General features: G+C 34.7%; 1 protein-coding gene across 1 annotated transcript; it reads left to right on the plus strand.

Annotated features, from left to right (window-relative positions):
* Positions 1–5407: 5407 nt before the first annotated feature.
* LOC145012242 (zeatin O-xylosyltransferase-like) lies at positions 5408–6935 on the plus strand. The gene has a single exon (XM_078971038.1). It carries the CDS (start codon positions 5422–5424, stop codon positions 6829–6831), a length of 1410 nt encoding a protein of 469 aa, XP_078827164.1. The 5' UTR covers positions 5408–5421; the 3' UTR covers positions 6832–6935.
* The last annotated feature ends 13110 nt before the right edge of the window (positions 6936–20045 follow it).

Genomic DNA, 20045 nt, shown 5'->3' on the forward strand with positions numbered 1-20045 from the left:
AAATTTGGGTTCCAAAGCAACAATCTCCAAAGGTTGCATTGAATTTGAAGTCAAAACCCAAAAGTGTTGGTGGTTCTTTTGAAGATATTCTTGGATCGTTGAAGAACACGAAGAACACGAAGAATGAGTTGTACATCTCGCATGGTGGGTGGTACAATGTTCGATTTGGAGATTTTCTCATTCCGACAAAAGAACCAAGATCTTCCAAATTTGATTCGTTCGTTGAAAATGGGTCTCGATTCGTCAAAAAGGTATCTCAAATTCTCAAATGGATCCCAAAACGTCCATGATTTCGATTCGTACTTTGCGTTTTTCATTTTTGATCGATTTGCCTCATTGGATCTTATCCGTTTCAACCCCCATTGATGATCCAATAAATTGTTTGAAGATCAAGCCCAGACAAAATTTATATTGCTATTAATCGAGTCCAAATCTTGATTAAGCCCAAACTTAAATTTTCGATACTGTTCATCCATTTCAAGCCCAACTTATATGATCTTTTACTGTTCATAAGATCTGTTTACTGGAATCCACGTTTCGTATCATTTGATTAATCAGATACTTTTATCTCAGTTTATTCTTGTATCTTGATTCGTTCTTGTCTTTCTATACACATCATCTGATTGAATATATGATCAAGTCTTGTTAATGATTCTATTAGTTCTTAACGTTTTTGTATTCAATATTCACATCGATTCATGAAAATCACTTATGTTGACTTGGATTCGACGTTAAATCTGATTTTGACTAGAGTCATTCTTGATTTAGAATCGATTCAACTTAAAAATCAATCTTCGTTAGAAGTTAATGATGATTTTCAGAAGTCAAAATTGGTATTTTTTTTTTATCTGAGTTTGCGATGGTGGAGACGATTTCGCAAGTTGTTGAAAAGGTCTCACAGATTTGTGATTCTCTCTCTGATAACGAAATTGAAAGTTGAACTTGATTTTGGATCAAATGTATTTGAGTTGAGTCAAAATCGTTTCTTTCAATCAAAGTCGATTTCTATGAAAGGTTCGATTGATGATTGTCGACGTATTTGGAATCGGTGATAGAATGATTCGGTGTTTTAAAATTTGGAATTAATTTGATATCGATTGTGGTTGATGACCTAATTTCGAAACTAGAGACTTGATTGATTCTGAAAGTCTGGTGTTGATGAATTGGGTTTACCAGTGAAGGACGAAACTATATTGAAATCAAATGGTTGTTTTTGGAATGATGAACGAAGGATTATAAGTTGATTTCGAAAGTTTGGAGTCGTTATTGGAACGGGATATCAATGGAGGTATGTTTGATGTCGATTGATTTTGGGATCGTTGATGGATTGTTGTTCTTTGATTTCGAAGATTTTGGAAATTAGGAACTGGGAAGATGTTACAGGAGAACGAACCTTGGATTGTGAAGAAATGCAAATGACGGCGATTGTGTGGTTAATGATCAAATTCACTTCGCATTTGGTCATATGAGATTAAAATCAGTTTCGCATTTTGTCTCAATCAATTTCGCATATGAGATTGCGAAGCTTTGTAAGGAAAATGCGAAACAAGTGACCTGGAGTCGATGATAATTCGCATCTGGTATTTGATTTTGGAAAGGAATGATATTTACCAAGGGTTGGGTCTATGTGCGAAGGATTGTTGACATTGGGGAAGAAAGCTAATAGTTTCGCATTTGGTCCCTGAACTTTTTCACGAAGTGACAAAATTGACCCAACTTCGCATGATTGGAGAACAAAAGGGAAGAAGATTCGAAAACAGTCCTTGGAGTTTCGCATTTATGGAAATAAATACCCAACTTCGCAAATAGCAATAAAAGCTGAGAAATTGCAACATTTTCAGTTCTGGTCCTTGCAGTTTGTGCGAATTAACGCCTTATGCCCGGTTTCGCAAATGGGCTAGAGTTTCGCATATTTGACTGTTTTTGGCGCAACGGGTCCCTGCAAGTTTCAGAAAGTGACAATATCTACCTGATTTTTGAAAACTCTTGCAACTTTCACCCAAAAAGTCAAAATTTCTCATAAATTGAAAAATTTTTGTGGCTTTTTCGTGATTGTTTTTTCGTGCAAGATTTTTGGTGATTCATTTTTGGTACACATCAAGGGGGAGTATTGTGAAGTTTATTCCTCAGGCGCTTCTCATCCTTAGTGGGTTTGATAATCATTTTTTGATTATAAAAAGGGGGAGAATGATGGGTATTCGAAGCTTCTCAGGTTTGTCGAATATTCATTTGCGGATTTGAAGACTGGTGTTACTTCGAGAGGGAGTTTGGTCTTGATCGTGCTAGCTCGTTGGAGATTAATGTCGGACATCCAATCCTAACTTTGAGGGGGAGAATGTTAGGGTGCAAAGTCATGCTTGGATGTAATGTGTTAGGCTTTCCTCTTTGTATGTGTAAATGGGTTGAGTCTGCTCCTATAAATAGGAAGTGAGTGACTCCCATTATGTAAGAGTCCATTTTGGAGTGTTAGACTAGAGAGAGAAATTGTATACAAACCCATTTGTATAATCTTTCTAGATCTAATAAGAGCTTACAAAGATTTATTTACTCCATGTGTTCTTGAATTTTTCATGATGATTCACTAGATCTTTCTAATTCCGCATATGCCATCAGAATCAACACCACTACATGATTTCCCTGATAAAAACTACAAAAATAGTCATATGTGCTAATTAGAATCGTTAATACCTTCATTTTAATGATTAGCTTTTTCTAAAAGGGGTTTTGATAAAGTCCATACCTTATTGAAACACTAAAACCCAACTAATTTTAAAAAAGACAAAAATTCAAAAATGTTCTCTGTGGTTTTCGAAAATCTGAAGTTTAGTCCCTAATTTGCAAAACCTCACGGATCGTCCCTGTAGTTTCAAACTTTTTACATTTGGTCATTCCGGCTCACTCCGTTACCATTTAGCCGTTAAGTAAGGAGCATTTTTATCATTTCACTACCCAGGGACCATTTATGAGGTCCTCAATTACTTTTAGAAAAAAATAAAATAATAAATAAAATTTAATATGCAATGGGTCCCACCCCATCTCTCTCTCTCTCTCTCTCCCTCTCTCTCTCTCTCTCTCTCTCTCTCTCCCTCCAATACATGATCAAGTGCCAGATCATGTTAAGCCAGATAATTACATCCCCCATTATTCGCTAATAATCAACAAAACTTGAAGAATGAAAATAAACACAAAAGAAATCAACTTCCTTTCTTTATTCACTTTTAGCTAGATGTCTGTATGATGATGTCTTGTTGCTTTTTGGTGCTAGTTTCGATTGATCTGCAGAAATAATGAGAAGTGTATACTCTACAGTGAATAATTCCAATCTTGCCTCCAATTTTCTACTATAACATGCTGAATTTCTTCACTAGATTCATAACCCATTTAATGGCACCCAACTGCTTTTGAATCTTTCTTCCAGGAATCGATCAGATTCAAAACCTATTCTTTAGTGTGTTTCTACAACTAAAAACAGACCCCCTATATATAAGACACCTTCTTTATCAGATCTACTTCATCAACTTCATCATCAAATCTACTTTTGATTACCAAATTTCCACCTGTCATCGATCTCCTTCTTTTTCATCTTCTCCAACTCCTGTAATTTCTTTACATTCAAGAAGAAATCAATCATGACAGTTTCATAAGAAGAAATCAATCATGACAGTTTCATAAGAAGACGATTTTGAATTGGTTTTCAAGGGTTGGATCGATGAGACTACTAATCCTGGAACCCATCTTATTGTTGCTGTAAAAAAGCTTAATCAAGAAAGGGGAGAAGAGAATAGAAGCAAAAGGGGAAGCCGACAGTCACAAAACAGAGATGAGTTTGATTTGGAGATGTAAAGAGAGAGAGACCCATTGCATATTAAATTTTATATTTATTTATTTATTTTTAAAAAAATAATAGAAAACCTCATAAATGGTCTCTGATAGTGAAATGACAAAAATGCCCCTTACTTAACGGCTAAATGGTAACAGAGTGAAACGGAAGGACCAAATGTTAAAAGTTTTGAAACCATAAGGACGATCCGTGAGTTTATTTGTAAATTAGGGACTAACTTCAGATTTTCGAAAACCACAGGGACCATTTTCAAAGTTTTGTCTTTAGAAAAAGTACAAGTATTTTTCTTGAATACATAACTTAACCAACTCAACAAGTGCCCACAAGTTAAGGGGAAAAAAAAATAAGTAGCCAGTTTTCAATTTTTTTAAGAGAAAATGACAAAAATAGCCAATTATACTAATTACATTACAAAAATAGTCAAAATAAATCGAAATTGCAAAAATAGCCTTCAATTTCGCAGATGGAATTGCCCCATCTGCGAAATGACCATTCCATCTGCGAATGTACAAGCTGCTAAAGCACAACCGTGCTTTAGCAGGTTGTACATTCGCAGGTGGTTTTTTTTTTTTTGGTATATATATTGAAAATGTAGGGTAAAATCGCAGATGGAATAGCCCCATCTGCGAAATTGTGATTTTTTTTTTTTGTTTTTTTAGTTTGATTATGAAATCAATTGGTTTGACTACGAAATCATGTTGCTATATAAAGAGTTTTCCTCAGTGTTTCGGTAAAGTACAACTTGATTGATTTCATAATCAAACTAAAAAAAGTTTTCATATAGCAACATGATTTCGTAGTCAAACCAATTAATTTCATAGTCAAACCAATTAATTTCATAGTCAAACTAAAAAAAAAAAACAAAACAAAAAAAAATCACAATTTCGCAGATGGAATGAGAGCAAATCGCAGATGGGGCTATTCCATCTGCGATTTTACCCTACATTTTCAATATATATACAGAAAAAAAATCCACATGTAAATGTACAAGCTGCTAAAGCACAGTTGTACTTTAACAACTTGTACATTCGCAGATGGAATGGTCATTTCGCAAATTGGGCAATTTCATCTGCGAAATTGAGGGCTATTTTTGCAATTTCGATTTTTTTGACAATTTTTGTAATGTAATTAGTATAATTGGCTATTTTTGTCATTTTCTCTTTTTTTAATAACTTAAGCTACTTAAAAGTAATAATTAGTAATGTTATATAAAAGAGTTTTTAGAATGTTGTCAATCAAATATATGATATGTATATCATTTTTTTAAGAGAAAAAAAATTAAAATTGTAGGATGATTTTTTATTTCTCCTTTATTTAAACTTACACTAGATAGCAAGGAAAAATATATTTTTTGCCCAAAAATATAGTATTACAGTAAAAAGGAGCCGAAACCGCATAATCATAGTTACAAAAGGATAAATATAAGATACGAGAGGAATACGCCACTATCATACACTTCCTTACATCGCTAACGACAACAAATTGATGAATTCCATACAAATCTAATCACTTGGCATCTATTTATACCACAAACACCACGATCAATTAACTAATTAATAACTCAAAGCAAATTAATTAAAATGGATCAAATTCATGAATTATGTGTTGTGATGGTGCCTTTTATAGCACAAGGCCATCTCAACCAGCTCCTCCACCTCTCACGTCTCATCTCCGCCTACAACCTCCCTGTTCACTTCGTCTGCGCCACCAAGCACACCCGCCAAGCCAAGCTTCGCATCCATGGCTGGGACCCACTTGCTGTTGACAACATCCACTTCCATGAATTTCCGGTACCCTCCTACCCCAATCCTCCACCTAATCCCAACGCCACCATACGCTTCCCCAACCACCTCATGCCGTCATTCAAAGCTATCATGCACCTCCGTGAACCATTCTCGAAACTACTCTCCGATCTGTCAGCCACCACAAAACGGGTCGTTATTGTTCATGATTACTTGATGAGCTCCGTCGTTCAGGATTTCAGTTTGGTGCCTAACGCTGAGGTTTACATGTTTCAAAGCTGTTCTGCTTTCACTGCGTTTTTGTACCATTGGGAGGAAACACAAACGTTAAAATTAGATGATGAAACTGAGTCTTTGTGGAAGAAGGTCCCGTCGCATGATGGGTGTTTCAGCCAGGAGTTCTTCGAGCTTCTTGAGTCTGAAGACTCTTCTTTCAAGAAGATCAGCTCCGGAACGCTTTATGACACTAGTAAAGTGTTCGAAGAGAAGTTTTTATCACTACTTAAAAACGAAGGGATTGATTCAGGTACGACTAAGAATTGGGCAATCGGTCCATTTAATCCTGTTACTATATCGGATCATAAGAGCCCCACTACCGAATCAAAAAAGTTATTCAATTGGCTTGATAAACAGGAAGCAAATTCGGTTATTTATATCTCGTTTGGGACAACGGTTTCGTTAAGTGATGAAGAAGCAAGAGAAATCGCGATCGGGTTGGAAGAAAGTGGTCAGAAATTCATATGGGTGGTAAGGGAAGCCGATAAGGGTGACATTTTTGACGGAGAAGATGATCGGATAGTTGAGCTGCCGGAAGGGTATGAAGAGAGGGTGGAGACGAAGGGGGTGGGAGTGGTGGTGAGGGGTTGGGCACCGCAGCTTGAGATATTGGGACACCCATCTACTGGTGGATTCATGAGCCATTGTGGTTGGAATTCTTGCATGGAGGGAATTACAATGGGGGTGCCGATTGCTGCATGGCCCATGCATTCCGACCAACCGAGGAATTCGGTGCTAATTACAGAGTTTCTTGGAGTCGGAATATACGCGAGGGAATGGTTTCGTAGAGATGAGAAGGTGGTGGCGTCTATGGTTGAGGGGGCAGTCCGGCGGTTAATGTCATCAGAAGAAGGGTGTCTGGTAAGAAAGAAGGCGGCAGAACTCGGTTTTGCTGTGCGGCGATCGGTGGAAGAAGGTGGTGTTATGCGTAAGGAATTAGATGCATTTGTCACTGAAATCACAAGACCATAAGAGATTTTTTTTTATTTAATTTTTTTATTTTTTATTTTTATGGAGTGGTTATTTTATAAGTTGTTGCTAGAATTTTCAACATCACTCATGTTGTTTCTTTGTCATCTCGTGTCCTCGTGGCTCTTGTTACATGTCTCGATCTACTATTATATCTTAAACAACGTGTGATGTATAATCAAATCATTTTTTTTATATAAGACCTTGTGGAAGCATATACATACCACGAAGCAATCCGTGATCTAGCTGGCCATAAAAAAATTTCGTGCACACCACCCCGACATTCCGTGGTTGGGCGTGGTCGTGCTCATCCGTGCTCCCGACGATGAAATCAAACGGAGAACATGATTGACTGTGAGTTTATTTGACCGTTGAACGGCTATTTTGACCGTTTTTTTTTTTCTTTTTTTTGTTCAAACTCAATTCACTATATAAATAAACTTTCTGATTTTCACGAAAACTTACACCTCATTCTAATCTTCATTCTCTACAACCACAAAACACATATACATGGATTCCACAAAACATATTGAATTTCTAAAAACTTTTGATTCGGATGACGACGTAGAATTCGTCGACACATTCTTCAACGTTGTGCAACACATTCACGACGAAGAAAGTTCGAATGCAGCTCGTACAAGAGCGGTCGTCAATCGTGATCGTCAAGCCGCACACGACTAATTAGTACGTGATTACTTTGCCGATAATTATCTTTATAATGACGACTACTTCGAATGTCGTTTCCGTTTGAATAAGGCTATATTTTTACGTATTAGTAATACTTTAGAATCTCGTTATGATTTTTTCAAACAAAAACCCGACGCTAGAAGAAGAATGGGTTTTAGTAGTATACAAAAATGTGCGGCTACTCTTAGGTATTTGGGATACGGTATAGCATTCGATGCATCTGACGAATACTTGAAAGTATCCGAGAGGACCGCCTTTGAATGTGTAGATTGGTTTTCTGCATGTGTTTATGAGGTTTTTCACGAAGAATATTTACGCAAACCTACTCAACATGATATTCAGAGATTATACTCGGCTCATGAAGAGAGGCATGGATTTCCGGGTATGCTTGGCAGTCTAGATTGTATGCAAGTGGCTTGGGGAAAATGTCCAACTGCATGGCGTTGTCAGTTCAGTTGAGGAGATATAGGTGAACCAACTATCATCCTAGAAGCTGTTGCATCTCAAGATTTGTGGATATGGAATGCCTTTTTTGGAGTAGCGGGGTCTAACAATGATCTTAATGTTCTTGGCCAGTCTCCACTTTTCAACGATATTTGGACCGGCAAAGAACCTGATATGATGTTCAGGGTGAACGGGCACGCGTACAAATACAGTTACTACCTTGGTGATGAGATATACTTAGATTATTCTACATTGATGAAGTCATACTCGGTTCCTCGAAGTGAAAAGCAAAGTTTTTTACAAAAAAATAGGAATCGGCGAGAAAGGTTATTGAGAGGGCATTTGGAGTTCTTAAGCAGACATGACATGTAGTGAAATATGCTACACGACTCTGGGATAAAGAAAGAATTTAACGAATGGTCCTAGCATGTATTATAATGCATAATATGATTATCGAAGATGAAGGTCGAGCGATTTGCACGTATGATTCGAACGACGTTGTCGTTCCAATTGAGGAGTTTGTACCGGGAACGAATGCGTTTTTAGAGCGAGTTGTTGAAATTCATAACAGTGAAACGTATTTCAATCTTCGAGAAGATGTCGCAGAACGTTGTACCAACATAGCATGAACGACAATTAGGTTTTTTATATGTATGTTTCTTTGTTTTTTTTTTTTAATTAACGTAATTTTTTTTTCTAAATTAACTAAGTAATGTAGTTTGAAGTTATAATTTTATTTTTATAATTAATGAAACACTAGTTTAAAAAAATGAATGCTTTTTAATTATAAAAAATGTAATTTTATTGTATTTTTGAATTAAAAATAAATAAAAATAATGATGTGGAGTGGTGCGTTAGTGATAGGTATCTCATGGTAATAGTAGATGATTATAATGCTGATGTGACACCCACTACATATGTGATATATGGTGGATATAAAAGATAGAAAAATTGGAATGAAGGACATTAATTCACGACTCTATAGCTTCCAATAAAATGTGGATACATGCAATCGATGAAAGAAATTGGTTTGGGAGTCATGATCCAATCGTTTTTCTAGAGAACTTGATATCCTAGGTTTTTTTTTTTTTTTTTTTTTTTTTTTTTGGATTAGTTATTAAATTTTTTTCCCTTTTTTTGTATAAGAAATTCCTAAAATATTATTTTACATCTATATTAAATTTCATTACAATTTCACCGGTTTCAACATAAAACATTAAAACTAAGAGTATTCAATGGAAGGTTTTATAGATTATTATTATTTGGTTGAGTGGTCAAAACAACTTGATATTAGTGGAATAGATAAAAAAAATCATTTTTATGACGAATCAAAAATATATTGAGTGATATAGTTTAATATCTTGAACACTCTAACCCTTTCTTTTTAACACTGTTACCTTTTATCCCCTTCATTTAAATTTAAGTATTTATTATTTATCTAATAAGAAAATATACAATATATAAATATATACTATAGTAATATGTGAATCATTTTTATGTCAGTGAATGTTTTGATTAAAATACGACATTTTAAAAAAAAAAAAAAAAAAAAAAAAAACTATTAGTTAAACGACAAGGTTTTATAGAACATTTTAGATTAACAATGATAAAATAGTTAAATTAATGAAAAAAATCATTAAAAAATTTAACCATTGGAGAAACAATTTAATTAGAGGTCAATATAATTAAATAGTGATGTGGCAATTTTTTTGACCTATCATATATGTTTACCATTAGAGATGCTCTAAGTAACATGATTTTTTTTTCATTTCATCAAAATCAAGTGATGAGAGGAAAAGATGGTACAAATCGGTATGATTGGTGGTTGTCGGATGAAAAAATCTGGTGCTAATTAGTGATTTCAACGAATCATTAGTGGACCTTGTTGATTAAACAAAAAGAAAATTAGGGTTTTGTTGAAGGAAAAAGAAACGGAAATAAAATGATTTAACTATACCAGACGGTGGTTGGCAGTGCAAAGCATCAAGGAGAATGTTTTGGTGATGTTGGTATGTGACAAGTGGTATTTTAACATTTGGTGTTCTGACGCTGATGGTTGATTTTTCAAGAATAGCGATCGGAAGCAGTTATTGATGATGGAAGCGTACAAGAGTTAGGGTTTTGTTAAAGATGAAAAAAATGGAAATAATGAATATCCATTGTACCTGATGGTGATTCACTACAAGAAAAAGGAGCTTCTGTGACTAAAATGCCAGAGACTGATTAATCAGTCTTGGATACCCTGTACCTAGGACTGATGAATTAGTCTCAGATTGAAGACTGATGACACTTATTCGAGACTAAAATCTAGTCCCAAATCTATTTACTCTAGTTTATGTTTGGTTAGAACACATTGGGGGCTGAATATTTGTCTCGAATAGTCTAGTTCCAACTTTGACTTTGGATGGAAAGTTATATGGGATTGAATTTCAGTCCCTGATATACATGTGTCAGTTTTGATCATGCATTGAACTTATTAAGGACTAAATTTCAATCATTGATACAATTACACCAATTTGTCCTCTAGATAGGAAACTTTCCAAAAACTGGATTTTAGTCCCTAATAAATAGGCACTATTTGAAATTTGAATGAACACTTATAACTAACTGAATTTTAGTATCTAAGATTGATTATTTAGTCATAGATGTCATATATAAGAGACTGATAAATCGATCATGAATAATATTTCAAAGGAAACTTATTACGGATCGAAGTTTAGTCTTAGATAGATTAGCCACTTTTGAATATGAAGGGAAATAATTAGGAACTAAATTTTAGTATTTGAGGGGGTTATTTAGTCATATATATCATATATTGGAGATTGATGAATCAATCACAAATACTATTTTGATAAAACATATCATGGACTAAATATATGTCTCGGATAATTGCTTACTCACATAATTATTTTAGTCCTAAATCATATTAAAGATCAAAATACTATATTTTCCCAACCTAAAATATTCATATTTAACTTTTATAAGCTTACAAATATCATAGTTGCCCAAATATTTTTTTTAAACATTTTGTAATCACTTTAAATCATTATTTTTCTCAATTGTCTATTACACCCTCTAATAAATCTGAGATCATATTATCATCTTTATCTTTTATAAACATTCAAAATATCATATTTACTTAAATTATTATTTTAACTAATTATAATAAATAAAATATTTAAAAAAACGTTATTTCATAGAAAAAAACAATTCGTCAAAAGAGTTCAAAACCCCAGAATGTAAAACTTGAAAAGATTTTTTAGAACCGCATCTCTTTCTTACCTAGCGAGAAAATGAAAGCATATCATAAAATCCCACTTCACAAACTCATCAATTCAGAAGTTGGAACGAGTCATCGTGGTTCCCCGTTCCCTACACACATGCTCCGACACTCAACAACTCTAACCTAGATCGTCCGCCTTGTTTCGCCCATCCATCTCTTTGCCCTAGTCGTCTCTCTCCGTTCAACCCTCTTCCCCTGCTCCACCCTCTTCCTCCCTATATAGCCCTAGATCGTATGCCCTCCTCCGTGTAACTGTAAGTTTCTCTTCGACTATGTGATTTTGTATTATATTCATTTTTTCCTGTAGTAGTCATATTACGAATTTTATGTTTTGGGGACTGTTTGTTTAGAACGATTTTATTTCTTAATTCACAGTAGTTTAACATCTATTATCAGATAATCTCCGTTCATCGCTTGTCTTTTTTGTTTTGTGGTTTGACTGTTTCTTTAGAACGATTTGATTTCTTACTTCATAACAATTTAGCATCTACCATAAGATACTCTCCTTTAGTCGCTTCTCTTCAATGATTAATTTTAGAATTTATAAAAGAGTTTTAAAGTCGGATATATTGATGCTTCAGCAACAATTTAAATATTGAGATATGTTTTACTCAAACTAGCTTGTGTTATAATGAATTTAAAGGACTAAGAAAACAAATATAAACAGTATCTCTGTAAAGACAATTGTATCTTATAGGTATAACACAAAGTATATGTGTATATCACTTGGTTAACAATATCAAAAATGTTTCCTTTGTTAAAATTTGTAGTCATCACACTAACCTTTTATGAACAATTGTTTGTAATGCATGGAATCTAAATACTCTTCAATTACTGAGTCTTTGGTAATGAATGCATAGGAGAAACTTGTTTCTACCTAATAATATTAAGGACCATGTATTTATTTGTTATCATTTGATAGATGGAAGGTAAAAATGATAACCAACATTTGTTATCCCATTTTTTTCTCTTTCAGCCATAAAGGAGATGTATATTTGTCCTAATAACTCTCAAGATGTTGCAATCAGCTATTCAAAGGATAATTCAAGTCACTCATGAGCCTTGACTGTGGCTAGAGATCTCATTGTCTATCCACCTAATCTTTATGTCCCCAGCATATTCAATGTTACTACAAAGGTCTGTTTCTATTTTTTTTTTCAACTGTCAATCATGGAATTTCTTTTTGATTTTCATATGTAATTTAATCTATTCAATTAATAACAAGAAAAAATGATTATATGGGGTGAAACTTTCTGACCAAGCCACCTTAACACCAATGTTGCATGACAACTTGACTGTGCAGGGGTAAATATGTCCAATGTGTGGGAAATTTGTCCAACTTATTTTACTGTAATGATAACCACTTTCCATAATGGATGGAATAGATGTACTACTGGAATGTAGAAGACCCTTTTTAATACATAAATTGCTCTTATTGTCTAAGTATTTAAAAAACTCTCACATGAACAATTCCATTTCCTTGACTATGAACAAAAGCATTCTCATTTTGTTTCATAGTATCTTGAAGGATTTTCATTCCATGGTTTCACAAGTTGTTTCTTTTAACATTGTGCTTCCTTTATTTTTAAATGAATAGATACTATAGATGGATTCATTTGGAAATGATACACTACTAGCTTGTTTATCATGAGTTTATTGCAATAAGGTAATTTGGATTGTTGTTTTTATGTTGGTTTTCTTTGTGTTATTACACATGTTTATCATTAGTTGATTGTATTGTAGGTTTGAAAGAGGTACTATAGCTTTGAGCAAACATGGAGATCTTGTTATCATTTTGGAAGGTAATATATCTATCTACTTCAATATTTTATGTATTTTACATTAACTTGTGCCTAATTAGTTTGAATGTTGTGTGGTTATTTTTTTCATTGTTCTTTAATGTGGTGTGATTATTAATGATATTCTTAAATATTTCTATGTGATTTATTGTGGTTATTTTATAGGCAATTGCTCATAAGTTGGATAAACAAGAGAAGAAATTATGCAAATGAAATCTTCATGTTAACTTATGTGTTTCTTATTGAACTATTATTTAGTTTGATAGTTTAGTGTTTTGTGTAATTACTAGCATAATGTATAGACTTATTAAGTCTTTTGGAAGATATTGTTGTTATTAATATTGAGAATATTACTCTAAGATCATTTAAGTTTTAATTTAAGTAATGCTTTTGTCTTTTGAACTGGTTATTTTAATAGTTTTTTTTATTCTTTTATAATTCATTTAAGTTTATAAAAAAAATTGGAGCTAATTTTGTAATATAAGACTGAACTTGAGAGTATCAAAGACTAATATTTAGTCCTTGAAAGATAGTATAAGAGACCGATACGACATAAGATAGAAATTTCAATGAAAAATATTGGAGACTAACTAATAAATTATAGAAGGCTGATATTCAATCCCTAAAAGATAGTATCAGGGACTGATATAACATCAAATCGGGGATCTGAAGAAAAATTAGAGACTAAATGAGATATTATCAAAGATTGATTTTATGTCTTTGATAATTTGATGAATTAAGGACTGATTTTTAGTCCCAGATACATAAAAATCGACTATCTAAGACTAGGTCTCGGGGACTAGCTGGGGACTAGCTAAATCAGTCCCTGATTATCATCAAAGACTAATTATTGACTATCGGAGACCGATTATGTCAGTCTTTGATACCCCTTTTTCTTGTAGTGATTCTTGGTTGCGGAACCAAGAGTTGATGACATTAAACGATGCTTATGATGATGGCATATGGTGAATAGGATTTCGCTGAACCATGAACAAGCGATAATAAACACACAAATCCTGATGAACTCTTGAGTAAGAGATAATTTTGAAGATGAGTCATAGAGATCTATGGAATGTAGAAAATCAATACGGTGTTAAATGTGTTGAAGATGATCCAGAGAGATCTATCGAATGTAAAAAATCAATATGGTGTTAAATAAGTCATCTTCCTCACTTGGAAACATCTCTCCCTCCAAACTATCTTCTATTTTTGGAAAATAATTATGACCAAGGTTGCTCCTCCCTCTCCGACCACAATAAAAGGCAACCCTTTTCATGCTTTCAACGGTCCTTTACTTACTATCGTACTAACTTCCTTGGAAAAGGAAAAGGTTAAGTTTCCTTGTTTGACCCTCAACATAGAAAAGAGCAAAATAATTATTATTGAAATTTGATTGGGATCACTAGAGAAAGGTCACCATAAATGCTACTTGGAGCCGCTAAAGTGCTAATACACATTGTACAACCTATAGAGCATGAAACTTATGTTCCTGTTGTTTACTCCTAAAAGAGCCATGTGGATGCGATGCCATCACCACTTGGGTGTGTTTTGTTAACCAATATGCCATGTGGCGTGCCATGTCACCCATTTTACTGATTGACCAATTCATACTTTCCAAAGTGGTGTAATTAACACATAAAATGATACTCTAAGGATCTATTGAGCAAAAAAAAAATTTAGTGACCAATCCGGAAAAAACACCAAACTTGGTTGTCCTAAAGTGTCAATTTCTCTTTTCTATACAACATTTTGAATTTTATATTTACATAGATGGTTTGTAGGTTTGGGTTACTTTCATGCTTGGCTCTTAAGTTTTATTTTTAATTGGATCATCAATGACATTTAGAATAATTGTAACCCATATGGTCCCTAACTTAAATTTCCCTCTCTTTTGTTGTTAGAATGCCCACACATGCCTTGCACACTGGGGGTTTTTTGGCTCATTCACTTTACAACATAGGAACTTTAGTATGTTTCAGAATCGACGAGCATTTTCATCACCTATCAGACACAAAAACACATGCTAATTTTACAAAAAAAAAACCCTAATTGACGAGAAAACCCTACTTCAACAATGATGAATAATCATGATGAGTTGGAGGATACATACAAAAATGGAGTAAATAGATGTGCACATTTTCTAATTATTCCAATGTTTTCACAATAAATTTAATTTTAATGCTTTACATTTAATAAACGATTGTTTTCACAATAAGTTTAACTTTAATGTTTTCAATTCAATCAATAGATGCGGATCTGACTTATTTTCGACCCTATGTCACTAAGATGAAAATTTTATAGATATTTTGGGAAGAAAGTATATCAATCGACTTAACATACTAGACATGAACGTTTTTGACCCTAAAACTAAGTATGCTTGGTACTTTTAAAACCCAAAATATGTTTGAGGATGATAATGTTACACTATCAAATGTTATTGACAAAGATAGTTTTACAAATCAAAACAATGCATTTGATCAAGACAGTGTTGCAAAAAATGTGGACATGGAAACTATAAGTAAGCATGATAGCAGCACTGGCTATGAGGATTATCTTATGGAAAAATATAATCTCATAGATGATGTTGTTGTTGACATAAAAGATTTCCAATTGAACATTAACCATAATATTGAATGGGTTAGAGGAAATGACCACACAGGTGTATAAAGGTATAGAGTAAGATGAAGACCTTGAAGTAATCGGTAATGATATTTTCTTGATCGTATTTTCAACTGATGAAGGAAACGAAGATCAATGAATGAAAACTATTAAAGATATATGAAGGGAACATGAGAATGAGAATGCACTGGTTAGTAAGTCATTCTATTTATTTCAGGATTTTAATACATTAAAAGAGTTGAAGGACATGGTGAAACTACATGAAACCAGGTAATGTGTGGAGCATGTTTTTTTCATTTGTTGAGCCTATTTTTTTCATTAGTTGATGATGGTAATTTGGTACTTATTTAATGGATGATAATAGAAATCAACAAACGTGTGAACCTCTTTTTGTCAGTCATTGTAAAACACAATAAAATACAAAACAACACCATATTCATTTATCCAAAATAGGTTCATTACAAAGCATTCTAAACAACAAAATTGATGAACCTAATGAAGATAATAGTTAAAACTTATAAACAATTATAGTCAATAGTAAAATCCAATTGTATTAAACATATATTTGTTGAATAAAGTGTCTAAGCCAGTAACTAAATTGGTATATATTCTTGTAATTATAAGCAAAGTTCTTTTTGGGTTGCCCTCATAACTAGAACTTGATTAGAATAACATTTATATAGAGAAGATGATTTATTAGATTATTATATGATTAATAAACTAATTAGAAATTACGAGGAAATAATTTGTTGAAATATTATGTGATTAATATATTAATTGGAAATAGAAAACTGATTTGTTAATTTATTATGATTAATAAATTAATATGAAATAAGTGAGAATTAATCAATTATTAATCAGAATGAAACTGGATTTAGTTCAAGATTAACATGAATTAATTAAAGGTCCAAGGGTTGAATTGTAATTGTTCATAATTAAGCAAGAAAAGAAAATTCTAGAACCCATATAAGGGTGAATGAAATTAGGAGGGTTTCTAAGGTTTCCAAAAGCCTTCTAGTTGTAAATGAGGAAATGATTTGAATTGGGATTAAATCTATTATTTAATCATTCAAATATTGTTGTTTTACTAAGTTACCTAAACTATAAATAGGACCCCAAGGCCTTTAACTTTCGTCCATACTCTTCCTTGGAAGATACTCTAGCTGAAAATCTCTTCCTTCCTTTCTCCTATTGTCTTCTAGTTCTAGGCTTTGTGTGTAAGCCATTAGAGGTGTAACATCCCGACTCCCAGACATAATATATATATATATATATATATATATATATATATATATATATTATAACCAAGTCGGTGAGTTGGCGTTGTGAGAAGAAACCCTAATTCTCCAGGGTTAAGTCCTATTTAAAGGTCCTTAAGCCCTCATTACCGCCTAATCAGCCACCCAATTCCCCTTTGTGAAACCCTAATCGGCCATAGTGAGCTAAGAGAGAAAGAGGGCTAAGATTTGAGTGTTTTTTAGATACATTGGAAGAGAAGAAGAGAGTATCAAGCTTGTATCAAGAGGAGGCTTTTGGATCTAGAGGTTTTTCAGGAGTTTGCTTCGGTTGAAGGTAAAAAGATTCTTGATCATTTCCTTATGAGATTTTGGGTTAGGTGTTTTTAAGGTTTTCTCCCATCCATTTTGATGGTATTGAGTCACTTGAGCATGTCTTGAGGTTAAAACCTCAGATCTGGACTGTAGGTGGTCTAGTGAGCCCAAAGACCCGAACTTTATTGAGATGGAGGCAAACTTTTGTGCATCTAACCCTTGTTGGAGCTTATATTGGCATTATGAGCTTAATATGCCATGCATGGATGTAAAGCTTGCAGCTTTACGTGACATTCGAGCCTTATGGAGCCAGATCTAGAGTTTGGGGTCATGGATCTGCCTTAAATTGTCTGAATGAGCACATGGACTGAATAAACTCATCGAGTCAACGAACTGACTCGACGAGTCGGCTAGGGTTTTCCCCGATGAGTCTGGACTTGGGTAACTCGGTGAGTTGATGAGACAAGTCGACGAGTTAAGTTGGGTTTTCGCGACATTTCTGAAGGAACAATGGGGACTCAGCGAGTCACATAGATGCACTCGAAGAGTCGGGTCAACATGGACTATTGACTCGAGTGTTGACTTGTTGACTTTAGGGCTTGGGTCAAGATAGGGATTATGGGGACCATGGAGGGGTAAAATGGTCTTTTATCCATTCCAAGAGTTGAGAGAGAAAATAACTTAGTTTATTTAGAGTCATGATTAAGTGTTAATTAGAGATAATTATCCTATGTGTTAGGCAGAGGCTAGTTCGATATTCGTGTACGGGATTATTTGCTTGCTTGCTTACGAGGTGAGTCTTCTCACTATACTTACCTAGAGTGGAAATCTTTGTGTTACCGGAGGGTCTTATGTGCTTATATTGAGCATTGTCATATCCTGCTTTATATCTTTTTGATTTATGTTGTGTATTATTCTGAGCTTACTGAGTTAGGACCGGAGGGTCCACCCGAGTTGTGGGACTGGAGGGTCCCACTGAGACACATTGATTGGTGGGTCTTATTTGAGCATAGTCGTGAGAGGCTAATGAGATATGTGTGGTATTTTAGGGAACTCACTAAGCTCCGTGCTTACCATGTTATGTGTTATGTATTTCAGGTACTTCTTATGATCACGGGAAGGCACCGTTTTGATTGTACACACATACACACACACACACACGAGTTGGAGATAGGTTTTGGAGGATCCTGGATCGTGTTAGAAATAATTTTTGAACATGTGCTTTTGATAACTTGATATTTTTGGGGATTTTTGTGAATGTGCTAATGAGATTAATGTCATTTAAATGAAAATTTTGTTTGAAAATTTATGATGTTACAAGTTGGTATTAGAGCCTTGGTTTGAGGGATTCGGATGTACCTTCGGGTGTGTCTGGACTCAAACTGAGGATTTGAGAAAAAATTTCAAAATAAATGATTTTTCTAAAATGAGAAAGAGTTTAAAGACAGAAATGAGTTGGAGCAGTGTGTACAATCAGCCAGAGCCCGAACGGTGAGTTCCTAAAATACCCTTACTAATTTGTGTTATGAGATATTTATGAGATGTTTAGGGACGCATGCTAGAGGATAGGCTACGAATTTCATATTTAGAGCTAGAGTTTCCTTATTTGTGATGCCTTAGCCTAGGAGTTGCTGCTATCTGTTTACCTTGAGTATATGCTGAGTAGGAGTATTTAGCAGGAATCACCTACAAAGAGTTATGAGTTGATGGATAATCTAGGAAAGATACCTAGTTGATCAAATGAGGTCTCTACTGGGAGGATAGTTTGTTATTCATGATAGATAGAGTACTTATGATTGGGATCCTAGGAGGAGGACTTGGAGTGACTACAGGTTGGTGTCGATGGTAGTATTGGGCCCATACTACGGAAAGCACCGAATCTGTATGCAACCCAAGTAAGATTCCTTAGGATGCTAAGGAGAAAGTAGGGACGCGTGATCGGGTGTGAGTATGCTTGAGCGAGTCTCTGATGATTTTTGTGTTGTGTTTCGGAGACGTCATGGTGGGTACACACCACTACCCCGGGAGCAGTGAGACTAGTGATGAGGAGATTCGCAGGATGATTCATGAGGAGGTAGCCGCAACCATTTGATAGGCGATACCTGAGATGTTTGGGTCTATTAAGACCACATTGATTGAGACATTTGACAAGCGATATACTACTATTTCTCCGGCTGCTGCTGCTACAGCCACCGCAGTTGTCGTCGTTGCTAGGCTAAAGGGAGGTGATGTGTTATTGTTCCGGGAGTTCAGAAACACGAAGCCACCAGAGTTTGATGGGACTCGGGATCCGATTGTTGCTATGAGATGGATTTCTGATATCTAGGGGTGTTTTATACGTGTCCATGCCCTAATCATTTGTGAGTTTAGTTTACGCTAAACCAGCTTCGCTCGGGGGCGAAGGACTGGTGGAAGTTTGTGACTACTAGTTTTACACCTGCAGACCATGTTGCAATGATGTGGGAGAGGTTCTCTCAAGTAGAAGACAAAGTCAGTGACTGAGATTACGAGGATGTTCCATGATAGGGCATTGTTCTACCCTAAGCATGTGTCCACTGAGCAGGCACATGCGAGCCGATACCTGAGCATACTGAGGAGGTATATACAAGATTTTGTGGCGAACTCATCTTACCAAACATTAGTTGAGTTACAAAGCAATGCCCGACGGAGGGAGATTGAGCTAGAGTTAATGACCATGGAGGAGGAGGAGGAGTCTCGGGGTAGAGACCGAAGACCAGTGCAAGCACAACCGGTGACGAAGCGGGGTAAGCCTGTTGATACGAGAGTTGGGGGCCAGAAGGGTCGCACTTGTGGTAAACTTGATGTACTAAAATG

Source organism: Lactuca saligna, chromosome 8, assembly GCF_052625555.1.
Source record: "Lactuca saligna cultivar CGN05327 chromosome 8, ASM5262555v1, whole genome shotgun sequence".
NCBI classification, from domain to species: Eukaryota; Viridiplantae; Streptophyta; class Magnoliopsida; order Asterales; family Asteraceae; genus Lactuca; species Lactuca saligna.

Coding starts and splice junctions, on each gene's coding strand:
- LOC145012242 (XM_078971038.1), top strand. CDS start 5,422: ATGGATCAAATTCATGAATTATGTGTTGTGATGGTGCCTTTTATAGCA.